The sequence below is a fragment of the Maniola hyperantus genome, chromosome 3 (genome assembly GCF_902806685.2).
Source record: "Maniola hyperantus chromosome 3, iAphHyp1.2, whole genome shotgun sequence".
In the NCBI taxonomy this organism is placed as follows: domain Eukaryota; kingdom Metazoa; phylum Arthropoda; class Insecta; order Lepidoptera; family Nymphalidae; genus Maniola; species Maniola hyperantus.
Window position 1 is genome coordinate 7,938,479 of NC_048538.1, and position 13,746 is coordinate 7,952,224.

The 13,746-nt window shown below is 42.0% G+C and overlaps 1 protein-coding gene across 1 annotated transcript; it reads right to left on the bottom strand.

Moving 5' to 3' along the window:
- Positions 1 to 4,105: 4,105 nt before the first annotated feature.
- On the bottom strand, positions 4,106 to 7,798 carry LOC138404496 (uncharacterized). Its single transcript, XM_069508623.1, has 3 exons — positions 7,665 to 7,798; positions 7,341 to 7,567; positions 4,106 to 4,385 (listed from the first exon to the last, which is right to left on the bottom strand). The coding sequence occupies exons 2-3, from the start codon at positions 7,522 to 7,524 to the stop codon at positions 4,195 to 4,197; spliced, it is 375 nt and encodes a 124-aa protein (XP_069364724.1). The 5' UTR covers positions 7,525 to 7,567; positions 7,665 to 7,798; the 3' UTR covers positions 4,106 to 4,194.
- Positions 7,799 to 13,746: the final 5,948 nt, after the last annotated feature.

Sequence of the window (13,746 nt, forward strand, 5' to 3'; positions counted from 1 at the left end):
ATTACGTTCAGGAACATTTTATATCAGTCTCTTAACGATTCTTCCAGAAATTACTTATTGGGTTAGGTGATGTAATGTAGTTACACTACTACCATCTAAAATGATGAAGATATCAAATAAATGAATACGTGCTAAACACGAACACTGTGTTAAAAATACATAGCCAATGCGTTGCATCCGAAAAGAAATTAATGAAAATGAAAGTAGCCTACTTAGGTTCGCAAACCACGCGCGCTGCGGGCAGGCCGCGCTTTCTCTCGTTTTTTAAAATTTAATCTATGCTTTTTATCTCTTTATGGTTTATGCTAGATGATAGAATCACATGCAATTATCAGGCAAATTCTTCAAATATAAGTATATCTACGGTAGTTACTCAATATGAAACGAATACTAGGTACCTACTTTTTATTTGCGACACTTAAATTGATTACAACTTTAAAACAAGCTAATCATTTTCCTATTGATGATTAAAAGTTAAAATAATATTATGTACCTACTTTAGGGTCTATACAATAATTATGCTGTATTTTCGTATTTTTAATTTACATAGGTTAAATTTAAATTACATACGGTACAGTGTAAATGTACCTACTCATATCTAAAGTATAGATACAAACTCGGGAAAGCTAAATTTAGTTTGAGAAGTACTGGGCTTGCTTTCTCTGCCATGTTTTTTGAGCGTTTGCTTTCTAGAGATTGGAACTAGGCTAGATCGTGGGTGTCTTAGCCCTGCGATACGAAATGCTTTTTCAAATAGTACGATCCTAAGCCAGTGGTTTTCGTACGTCCTATTAATAAAGAAACTGTTATTTAAGATCAATTAGTTATTCGCCTGGCAAGAGCAAGATCCTCTTTTTTGCAAAAACAACTTGGTATCGAGTAGAAATTAAACAAAAAGTGGAATACTGGACAAATGTCCAGTATTCCACTTTTTGTTTTGAAGCAATAAATAAACTGAATTTCTTTATCAGTTTTATCATTTCATCACAAGTTTATCACTTGAGTTGACCATTTTATAGATATACTTAGGTATCATTTAGGCTAAAAAAAACCATCTTCCAATATCCAAAACCACTACAAAGTAAAAAATAACTTTTGTTTCTACACGTGTAGGTATGTTGAAGTCGGGCGAGCTTGCCGCTTTGATTTCTAGTTACTTTAATTATGCTCGCCCGTCTTCATACATACATACACGTGTAGAAACAAAAGTTATTTTTTAGTTTGTAGTGGTTTTGGAAGTCGGTTTTTCATATATATTTTTTTAAGATTTTTAGTGTAAGGAGTCATTGTTTGGTGCCTAAAATATCAATTCACCACCAAAACTTTCTAAATCCACACGGCAGGAGTTCAGTACCTTGCAGCATCAGGATTGAAGAGTTGGGACTACAAACAAAGTCTATGCCCGGCATTAAAAATATTATTTCACCAGGAACAGTTCCTGGATCTTTATAGTTTAGGAGTGCTGTACCATGCATCATCAGGTTTGAGGAGTTTGGACTTCTAGTGTAGTCATGAAGCCGTTGCTTGATACCTAAAATATCTATTCACCATCAGAAGTTCACGAATCCGCACGGCTTAGGAGTTCAGAACCTTGCAGCATCATGATTGAGGAGTTGGGATCCGTAATCCAATAGTTTATACTTGTCATCAAAAATAATATTGCATCATCCGCAGTTCCTGAATCACTTTAGTAGGAGTGCTGTAGCCCTACATCATCAGGGTTGAGGAGTTGGGACTCGGAGTCCAAGCATAAACTCGTTGCTTGGTACCTACAATATTAATTCACTATTCAGAACACTCCCTGAATCTTAATAACTTAGACGGGCAGTAACCCTGCAGCATCAGGATTGAGGAGTTGGTTCCAGAAATTTTTATGGGACCACCACGCAAACATCCTTTGTTGATTAAAAAAAAATTGCAAATCGGTCCAGAAGCCTCGAAAAAATCGGTGAACATACATTAAAAGAAACGAGCCGAATTGAGAACCACCTACTTTTTGGAAGTCGGTTTAAATTATCTATAGGATTAGGCTGGATTACCTATTTAATTTCCGGTAACTTCCGGTCTTTTGCACAATTATAAATGTTTATCCACTGTTGATATTATAAAAGCGAAAATGTGTTTGTTTATTGGTTTGTCCTTCAATCACACCACTATAGAGCAACGGATTGACCTGATTTTTTAGATGGATATACTTAGTCGAAGACCTGGAGAGTCACATAGGCTACATTTCATCCCGGAAAATCAAAATGTTCCCACGGGATATTTGAAAATCTGAATCCACACGGATGAAGTCGCGGGCATCATCAGCTAGTTTGTAATAAAATAGTAGGAATAAATCCGTTAATTATTAATTTTTGCCCGGTTTTATGGTGGAATCCTTGTAGTGCTAATCGAATCTAACAAGCACATAACAGTTTTTTTTATATTGGATGAATTTCCTATTTGCTGCTTCTATAAAACTTACCGCAAATCGGTAATTGTAATAAATCACTGATAGTAAATAAGTCATAATCTGCTTGTTGTTGTAAGCCTTGTTATAAATAAATACGTAATCGGTGTGAAAGGGTAGCTACGCCGCATGTGGTAAAGTGACTTCTCATATATAGAGTAATTGAAATAATAATTATTATTAAAACATTCCTAAACTGTAATCTTTCAAATGACAAAGAGATTGTTGCTTTATAGACAAACTTTAAGATTTTTAGGACAAGAAAAAACAAATACAAACCAGTCAAGCGTGAGTCGGATTCCGTACCATCGTATAAGAAATAATACTTTCTAATTTTTTTGTGATGTAACCACAAATTCACGGTATATGGATTTTTCTTTTTACTTGTGCTATAAGACATTGCTACCTGCCTTTCATGATTCTTTAGTGAAGTACCCTATAGATTTTAATTCCCTTGACGGGTCTTGCTTGACAGACACGACAAACTGACAACGAAGTGATCATATAATGTGCCCTCATTTCCTTGGGGATACAAAACCCTAAACTAGTAAAATAATTCGGTGATCGGATTTTTATTTTGTATATAACGTCGCGGAACTACGCGCCCGCGCCACCATGCCTAAAAGAAAGTTCTCTTTCGCTTTGCTTTATTTTTTGAATATATAAATGATTAATGGGTTCGGAATACAATACAGCTTTAAAACAAACCATTAGAATGTAAGTTTGAGTTAGAAAGTCCTTATAAGTTTTGGAAAGTATAAGAAAATTAAAAGTTAGTATTTAAAAAGGTTTTATAAGTGGCGGTGAATCTTTTTAATGATCAAATACCATATGATGCCCGCGACTTTGTTCGCGTGGATTTTAAGTTTTAAAAAGGTCTTTCCCTGGGATGTAAACTATCTCCGTTCCAAATTTCGTCAAAATCGGTTAAACGGAAAGGCCGTGAAAAGCTAGCAAACAGATAGACAGACCTACTTTCGCATTATAATATTAGTTTTGATATGGATTACCTGTGAAATCGGTAAACTAGGTATGAAAGAGATAGGCGCTTTATTACTGTTTTTCACATACCTTATACCTACCTACGTAGTTAAAAGAGTTTTGGTGTAGAGTTAGCGACCTGTGTACATTGTGCGTGTAAACAAAAGCGATTAAATGAACAAAATCTTTTTATTGGAAGGATATAAAACTTAATCTAAGTTTATAAAAGTCAAAAGTTGCTTTCCTCAGTTAGGTAGAGAAAGAAAAATAATCCAGGGTTGAGGGTAAATTGTGATTTAATCCGGAAAAATCACATTGCCCGTCATGCCTCTTTTCTTTCTAAACTACTATGAAGGAATAAAATAGAATTCGTAAAAACCATCCTAAAAATAAATGAAAATCCCTTCTTAATATCTACTTGAAAAATTTCAAGTTTCTACAAAACAGTTTTTAAGCTGCAATTAATATGTCAATCAATTACTTTATCATTTTATGTATGTACTAGCTGATGTCCGCGACTTCGTTCGCGTGGATTTAGTTTTTTGAAAATCCCGTGGGAACTCTTAAATTTTCCGGGACAAAAGGGATGCAAGCTATCTCTGTACCAAATTTCGTCAAAATCGGTTGAACGGTTGAGCCGTGAAAAGCTAGCAGACAGACAGACAGACACACTTCTTTCTTTCTTTCTTCGCTCTGGGCTGGTTTCCGCACTTAAACGTTTCCGTCTGTTGTGCGTGCATTGCCCCTCCCCGCCGAAGTCTTCACTCCAGCCATCCAAGCTCGCTCCAGAAGCCAAATAGACCGCCCAGGTTGCCGAGGGCTTCATGGAGTGAGGTCGGGGATCCTAAATGGCGCTCGCGTTGATCTGCTACGCCCGTACATTCCAGGAGTACGTGCGTCGGTGTTTCATCGACCTCCATGCAGGCCCTGCACAGAGGACTGTCGGTGACACCTATAACGAAAAGGTGTTTGTTTAGTGGGCTATGCCCTGTTATGAGTCCCACCACCTTCCTAAGTTTACCTCTGTCCAGGCGGAGTAGTATGTTAGTTTGTCGTTTGTCTATGTTGGGGAAAGCCTCTTTTGCTTGCCTGCAGTCTGTTGTGTTAGCCCATAGTTTCGAATGTTCTTTTAGTGTTAGTTCATGCAACCAGGTTTTATACTCACTGAAGGGTATGGGAACGATAGGTTCTGGTCCTGTCACCTTCAGTGTCGTAGCCTTTCGTGCTAGTGCGTCTGCCGCCTCGTTTCCCTGGTCTCCATCATGTCCTTTGACCCACCTTAGGGTGATGTCATTTGACATGGCGAGAGTTTGCAGAGCCTTGTGGCAGTCTTGTATAAGTTGGGAGGTCGTCGAGAATCTAGCCAAGGCTTTGAGAGCAGCTTGGCTATCAGAGTTAATGTTAATCTTAAAGTTTGTTACCTGTCGATTGGTCATGGATATAGCTGCGGTCATAATGCCCACACACTCTGCTTGGAAGACAGAGTTATCCTTACCGAGTGCGTGACTTATCCTCATGTTCAGTTCTTGGCAATAGGCTCCTGCACCTGTGCCAGTTTTGGTTTTGGATCCGTCGGTGTACACTTCTATTGCATCTTGTGTTGACCTCGGATTCATGTTCTTTCCTGTGTTTATCTTATAGTTTTTGTCTAGTATGTGTTGTTTTTTGGTTCTGTCACATTTCCACTCCAGACGTGGCTCTTTGTTTATGCTTTGCAAAAGAATTTTAGTATGCATTGTGTTGTGTTCTTTCCAATGACCCGAGGTTTTCAGTCTCAAGGCTGCGAGTGTTGCTTCTTCTTTAATGTGTAGGTATAGGGGTGGAATCCCCAGTATGATTTCGAGTGCTGCTGTTGGTGTAGTACTCATGCAGCCGGTAATGGCGAGGCATGCTTGTCGTTGGAATTTCTGTAGTTCTTGCTGGGCGGTTGTAAGGAGAGTTCTTGGCCACCATACAAGTGCAGCATAAGTTAGTGAACATCTTACAACCGCTAGGTATAACCATTTCATTATTTTTGGTTTTAGTCCCCATTTTTTCCCCAGCATGCGTTTGCATTGATTTAGTATTGTAAGTGATTTTTTAATTTTATCTTCTGTGTGCCTTTTCCAGCTGAGCTTGCTGTCCAGCGTCACACCGAGGTACTTTACTTCAGTGGACAGTTCAAGGCTTGTGTTGAACAAGGTTGGTGGTTTTGTTAGCTCAATTTTCCTTTTGTTGGTAAACAGTATCATCTCTGTTTTCTTTGGATTTACTGTAAGTTCATTTTCATCGCACCATCTTTCGATTAAGCGCAAAGCTCGTTGCATGATTTCATATAGTGTGTTTTCTAGTTTACCACTGATTAGGATGGTGAGATCATCCGCATAACCAATGGTGTAGAACCCACTTTTGTTTAGTTTAGTTATTAGGTCGTCAACTACCAGGTTCCACAGGATTGGTGATAAAACACCTCCTTGTGGGCAGCCTCTCGCTACTATACCTTTTGTGACTCCGTTGATGTCCAGTTGTATAATTCTCTGTTCCAGCATTACTCTTATCCAGCTGCGTATAGTTTTTGGCACCTTGTATCGTCCCAAGGCTTTGTCAATGCTATCAAAAGTTGTTTTGTCAAAGGCTCCCTCAATATCTATGAAAATGCCTAATGTCGATAGTTTGTTTTCTAAGTCATGCTCGATTTTGGAAACAACAGAGTGCAAAGCGGTTTCTGTTGATTTACCCGTACTGTAGGCATGTTGGTTTGGATGTAGTGGTATATGCTTTAAAGTTCTGTCCCTGAGAGACCGGTCGACCAGTCTTTCGAGCGTCTTTAGTAGAAATGACGTAAGGCTGATTGGTCTGAAGGACTTTGGCAATGTGTAGTCGCTCCTACCAGGTTTTGGTAGGAAGACCACCTTTACTTCTCTCCAGGCCGTTGGGATGTATTTGTATGCTATGCAGGCCTTGTATATTATTTCCAGCCAAGGCGTCAGTTGAAGTTTTCCCCATTGTAGAAGGGCTGGGAAAATGGTATCGGTCCCTCCTGTTTTGAAGGGGTGAAAGGTGTCAATAGCCCAGCTGATTCTGTCTCGCGTGACTATGTTGTTGGCAAGGTCCCAATCCTCTTCTACTGGATGGTGACCAAGGGTGTTCACCCAGTCTGTTGAATCTACTATTCTACAGCCAGGGAAGTGTGTTTCGATGAGCGTTTCGCTTATCTCTTTGTCGTCCTTGGTGTATGTTCCGTCAGCTTTCCTCAGCGAGCCGAGTGTGCGGGTGTTATCATTTGCTAGAATCTTGCGTATGCGCGCAGCAGTATCGTTTGATTCTATGCTCATGCAAAACTTTTGCCAGGAATTTTTTTCCTTTTCCCTGACGCGTTTATTGTATTGGTATTGGGCCTCCTTATAGTTGTCCCAATCTTGTTCTTGTTTGGTGTTTTTGGCTCTGTTGAAAAGATGTCTAAGTTTTTTCCTCATTCTTTCCAGATCAGGGCCCCACCAGCTGTTTTTCGATGATTGTTTTATGTTGTTTTTCTTTAGGGGGCAAGCTTGTTCATAGCTTGTTCTAATATATTTTGTTAGTTTATTTACGTTTCCTTCGATGTTATCTATATCATCGATGTTTTTTGGTTTATTTACACCTATCTGTTGTGTCAGAAGGTTTTTGTATTTCAATATGTTGGTTTTCCTAGGATTTCTCTTTGGTACATGTTGAGTGATCCTGAGATCCAGCTCATAGCATATCCGCCTGTGGTCAGAGAGAGAGGGCTCGTCACTGACTCTCCAGTTCTTTACATGGTCTGCGGCTCTGGTTGACGCTAGGGTTAGATCTATTATGGTTTGGTACCTACTCGTCACAAAAGTCGGTTCGGTACCCATATTAATAATTGTTAGGTTAGTGGTTAGTAGGAAATTTATTAAACTCTCACCACGTTTGTTGTTGGCTGTGCATCCCCACAGGTTGTGGTGTGCGTTGCTGTCGACAGAGATGATTAAATCCATGTCGTTATCCTCACAGTATGTTACAAGCTCCACCAATTCTTTTGTTGGTATTCCGTCCTCGATGGGCATGTATATTGATGCTAGGACCACCGGTTTTGGCGGTCGCCCCATGCCTTGTTGTATTCCGTTATTTATTTTAACTGCTGTCAGATCTCTGGAACAGTATTGTGTTAGTAGTAACGTTGTAATACAGCGTGGAATGTAGATGCATGTTCTTGGTGGTTCATCACTGCTGTGTGAAAAGATCTTACCATGACAGCTTCCGAAACCACATATGGTTTTTCCCCTGACCCACGGCTCCTGGATCAGGGCGATGGTCTCGTTCTCAACCTCCAGCTGCCTACGTAACGTGGCCGTGGCAAGGTGTTTGTGCTGGAGGTTGGTTTGGATGATTTTTATTTCTCCGTCGCCCTCTGTGCCGGGGGTTGTTCGGCAGGGGCAGTTTCCTCTAAAGCGTCTTGCGTAGCCTTTTTCTCCCGGGGTTGTATAAGGTTCGTCCGGGAGTCCGCTAGCATTTCCTCGATGTTGTTGAGGATTGTGCTAACGGAGGGCTCAGGTGTTGCAGGGAGCTGGCTGGTTAGTTCATCCACATCCATGTCACCACCCACATCAGGCTCCTCTCGGTTTTCAGGCTCTAAGTTATGCCCGGGCGGTACATCACTTAGTCCTTCATCCGTGAAGAACCTGATGTAGATAGTGCCCGTGGAGTAGGCGACCTTCCTGCCGCGCTCCAGGATCGTTGGCAGCTCCTCGTTGGGAATTCCCAGTATCAGGAACACACCAGGAGGGCTGCTGGTTGTTCGCGTGTAGCTGAACAAAACCCACTGTGACACCTTGTACCACGGGTTTTGGTGAGATAGGACTTGATGTAGTTGGCCTATCTCCCCGTCGTAGCCCGGGACGTATAGCCCCGACCTTACCCTAATTGGTATTTCGGTCTGTTGTATCACAGTGAGTTTTGTTCCGCTCTTGGGTGATGTTAAATTTGGTACCACGTTCTTGAGCCAGCTAAGCGCTTGGTCGTCGTGGCACCACATTTTTAGAACACCCTCGCTGAGGAAGGCTTTACCTTCAAACGCCGGGGCGTATCGGGTTTGGCCTGGCGCCAAGGGTTCGATACAGGCCGCGAAAATCGCCTTCTGTATCAGACCCTGTATGGTGTTCGCCTCAGCTTGGGTTAGGTCAGCTCTAGGGGTAGTCGTCACAGCCACACTCAAGTGCGATTGGACGGCTTTCGCGTAGTTGTCCTTCGCGTCTCGGTGTGGTTTGTGATCTGTTCGTGGACGTTTGTATTCCCCTCTGGGTGATATCGTGTCGTCAAGTCTGTTCCTTTTGTTGTTAGGTTGACTTGACGACGACGGTCCGGGGTTGTTCTGTCTGTCTGGTTGTGTCGTTCCCCTGTTCCGCTTCCTAAAGCGGGGGTGAGCCCGCTTGTTAGGTGGGTTGGGGGCTTTATGTATGTTGTCACTGTCTGGTTTGGTTGTTGTTGTTGTTGTTGTTGTCGTTGTTGTTGTTGGGGGTCGAGCGGTGTTGGAACCGTCGGGGCCCGTTGCGCCCCGCGTCCGGATTGGGTTCCCTTTGGGGTCAGTGTGACCGCCATCGTTCCCCCTGTCCATGACCACGGTTTGCCCAGCCCCGCCGGTGGTGGTGCTCGACTCTCCCGTGGCATGTGGGTTGCGGTCAGAGGCCGATACCTGCCCGCTCGCATGTCCACCGGCGAAACAGCCAGGGGTTGCGCGGGTGTCCACGAGGGGGCGTCCTCCACTTAGTGGGGGCCGCCCTTCGCTTCCTCCCTTGCTTCCCCCGGCCAAGTCGCCGGCACCCGCGGTTGGGCAGTCGGGTTCTTTCCGCTTCCCGCCTTCGACCTTCCTAGTGTCAGTCGGTCGGTTGTTTCCTGTGTCCGTCTGTCCGTCCGCGTGTGTATCCATTTGCTGTTTTGTCCGTCGGTCTGTCCTTTTTCCCTTTTTCTTCTTTTTTGGAGCCACGAGCGTCCATGCACTTGCGCTGGCAGGTGCCGGGATCGCTGCGGCTAGGGCGGACATGTCCAATATGGGGTTTGCTGGGGTCGTTGTTTTAAGGTGCGGGTCGTTGCCCCCTCCTGATACGATGGGGCAGCCTGGGCCCTGGGCGCCGTCCATGGACGACGCCTGGGTGCCAGGGTGGGATTTGGGCTCTAGGCCGCTACCCACCAGGAGACTAGTATGTTTATTCGAGTCCGCCATTTTTAGATAAAGTGTGTTGATTGTATAGTGTTTAGGTGTGTCTGTGTGTGTTTAGAGTGAGTGTGGAGTGTGCGGGAGTTTAGGGTTGTTTACTGGAATTTGATGGAAGGTTGTTTGGTTAGGAGGGGGATGGGTGGAACACGGAAAGAGGGTTGCTGGATTCTGCTCCGGTGTTGGGAGTGGTACCGTAGCAGTCCTTCTTGTCCAGGGTCCTGGGGGACACCGGCAATCCGCAACCCCGCCGACCCGCCCGGTTGCATGAAGGATGCCTCGTATAGCCGAGCTGGCGAATGTTCGTGGGCCGTTGAGACCCAGACCATTAGCCAGTTCTGCCACGCCGGGAGACAGACACACTTTCGCATTTATAATATTAGTATGGATATCTTATAAATTAACTAGCGGACAACGTATTCAGGCAAAAAGAAGAAAAATGGATCCGTTCACACAAGTATTACACATGTTCCAGACATCTTTGAGGGCTTTTTGTAAAAGTAACTAAAAATAATCAAGCCACATCTATGTAAGCTTACCTATGCCCTCAAATGGAATAAACCGTATTATTTCCCGTTTTGAACAATGTATACCTTCAGAGAAGGCGTGGGGAGATACTGAACGAGGTCAACAACCTCTTACACGTTGCGTGACACGATTCAAATATGATACATAGTTTGCAACGGTTATTCTTTTCAAAACATTGACGCTTCAAAAGTAATAATACTAAGGAGCCAAAAATGGGCAATTTTTAGAAAAATGACTTAACATATTGTAGGTATGGGTCCGTAACTCCTGAATAAAAAAAGATTAAGTATTTAAATTAATTGTACACATGATGACTTAGATAGGGATCTTAACTCATGTTATTATTAGTCCAGAAACATGATTTAGATTACAGGGCGATAACTTTAAGTCTAGTTTCAGCCCCTTTTGGGGTTGCACCATTGCACTTTATCGTGTCACATTGTATACTGATGTTTTGTCACGAAAATTCTGAACTTATTTGTGAGCTCTTACTGTGAGGAAGCGGTTTTAGCGTTGAGAGACAAGCGGAGGGCGGGCGGCAAGAGTGCGTGTGGTTAGCGCGAGCGGCTAGAGATAGCCGCGGGTCAGCGACCGACGCGAGGCCGACGGCCGCTGACGTAACGTTACGCGAATTCCACCGCCCTCCCCGCGCTTGCACCTCGCACCGACCTAATTCCTTCGAAGCCACTTCGTTTGTGCATCGCTAATTATAAAACGTCGTACCTAAACGTTGCACTGCACTCTTGCGAGTCGTTCTTTTGCTAATTAATTCGAGCCATTTTGATTCTAAAAATACTAAGCCAATTCTGTTCGGCGTAGGTACAACAAAGTCTCGCAAGCTTTATGATAAGTGTGTTCTCTCCATTGCAGGATGTATGCATCCATGCAAGAATTTTGTAAAATGGATAAAACAGAGAATGCTGTTAGTGTTCATCGTAGCTGACAGCTGTATATACTTTAAGTAGTGTTACAAATAAAGTCTCGCAAGTTTTATGATAAACGGCTTCTCTCTAACTCTGAACTGCTATGGAACTTTGCAGGATGTGTGTGTTGTGTGTGGGTGAAAGAATTTTGCAAAATTGATAAAACAGAGACTAATTGTGACATTAACAATGCTGCAATGCTGTTCAGCCTGTATATACTTTAAGTAGTGTGACAAATAAGTAAAGTCTCACGAGCTTTATAAACATCTCTTCTCTAACCCTCAACTGCTATGGAACTTCAAGAGGTGTGTACTATAGTTTGCTTCGATGAAAGAAACTTGTAAAATCTATATGTATAAAAGGAAAAGCTGACTGACTGACTGATCTATCAATGCACAGCTCAAACCATTGAACGGCAGACTGAAATTTGCCACACAGATAACGATTGTGACGGAGGCATCCGCTAAGAACGGATTTTTAAAAATTTAACCCCTAAACGAGTAAAATATGGGTTCACAATTTGTGTAGTCCACGCGGACGAAGTCACGGGCATAAGATATTTTGATGTAAAACACTGAGATAAATTGTGACAGTAACAGCCGATTCTGTTCAGCATGGCTGTACCTACTCAAATAAAGCCTCGCAAGCTTTATGATAAACATCTTCTCTCTAACTCTAAACTGCTATGAAACTTCAGCAATGTGTGCTATAGTTTGGTTCGGTGAAATAATTTTGTAAAATTAATAAAACACTGAGATGAATTTTGACGAAATCTCGTACGTAATTGCCTATTTGTTTTCCACATGTTAAACACATGCTGAGGTGGCAATAGCCCACAGAATATATAGTGCGGTAGCCTAGTGGTTAGGCTTGGTGACGATGTCATTCTCCTAGACAAGGGGCCAGAGTTCGATCCCAGGCACTCATCTCTAATTTTTCGGATGCGTGTTTTAAGCAATTAAATAATCTTAGGAAGTATGAGAGTCTCTATAGTGTTATTACCTAATGTGTGATTCTGCTAAATTTTCTACATTCTACAATTAGCAATAAGCCGAATATCTTTACAAGTTTATACTTAGTTCACAGTCTGTCGAGTAGTTGTTTATTCGGAGCATTTACAACAGTTCATACAACTACCTTGACACAGTAAACAACTATCTACGGATTTCATAAGAGGCAATAATTCATGCAACACACATTCTACAAAATCTACCAACCTACAAGTTAAATATTTCATAAGTAACTGCATCGTTGGCCTAGTAGTTATCATTTTCGACCGCGGATGACGAGGTTCTCGGTTCGATTCACGGGTCAGGCCAAAAAATAAGTTAGGTATTGGATTTTTCTGGCAAAAAAATTTTAGTACTTGACTGGAGTTAGCAAGTCGCCGGTGATTGACCCCCGTGCCTCAGAGAGCACGTAAGGCCGACGACGGTCCTGCGCCTAATCTCTCTCCAGTCGTGTTGGATTGCCGTCCCATCAGACTGGTATAAGGGAATAGAGATTAGAGAGTACCTACGGTTGTACCTGTATCTGCGCACATATTTGTGCACTATAAATTAACTCACATGCAGATGACGAATCTCTACGAATTAGTCGGCCGTAGCATGGCCGAAATTCGATTGGAAGGATATATAGTTTTATGAAATGCTATATGTAGTAATCGATGTGTTGTAGGTGTGTACTGGTAGATGTCTACGTAATTTGATATTCTTAAAATTTTAACATTGACCAGTCAGTGTTCTTGTATCTAGGCAGTTTACGGTGATTTAGATGCCTAAGTATTAGGAACCTATTATAGTACTAGGTCATGGCAAAAATGTCAGTTTATTAAAATAAATTCATAGGTAAGTGAATACATATTAAGTAAACACCAATGAGCTCTATGCAATACTTTACTACTTTATAAGACGAGTCAACAAAATTTTTCTTAAACATAGAGTGATGACGCACATATCCGATCTGAATCCGTGAAAATACGGATATAAAAAATATCATGTCATAATCATAGGTCATAAATATGTCATAAACTACCATACAAATAGTTCTATGACTACTTCTGGACCGTGTTTTCACGGACTCGAATCGGATGAGTGCGTAACCGCCGTAAAAAATACTGTATGACACTAGTAATAACGCCTGCTTCCATACAACTAATAAGTATTCAACTAATAGTTATTAGGTTCCAATTTTCTTTATGAATGGATTGGCAGACAGGGGCTCATCCTGTGGCCAGAACACGGGTGAGTAGGTAAATTGTTACCTTCTTCAACGTTTTGACTAACTCATTTTTTTAATTTCAGAATTACGAAGATTCTCTTTTGAACTAAGGTCTTTCCAGCAAAATTAATTTTTATTTTACCTAGATTGTTAGATAGCTAAGAATGTGAAAATGTTTTTAAAACATTCGGCAGGGCAAGTACCTCTATGATTTTATAAATATTTCAATTCGCCACCTTAATAGGTAGAGGATTGAAATTTTGCCACGCCCACACACACGCGCATCTGACGTGTGGCAGACGAACAACACTCCTCATTTCTGATTTGATCACGTAGAGAAACTCCAAGGATAGCTCCATCGCCCGCTGAGTGACTCTGAGCTTTCTTATGAGGCCCATAATTAGCGACCATGTCTCAGATCCATAATGTCATCACTAGCTACACGCGCT

Bases quoted from the DNA above. Each gene is read 5' to 3' on its own strand.
- LOC138404496 (XM_069508623.1), bottom strand. From the start codon at position 7,524: ATGGGGCGACCGCCAAAACCGGTGGTCCTAGCATCAATATACATGCCC. The intron at 4,386-7,340 runs GTGAGAGTTTAA...TTTTCGTTATAG, and splicing joins CACAGCCAACAACAAACGTG to GTGTCACCGACAGTCCTCTG.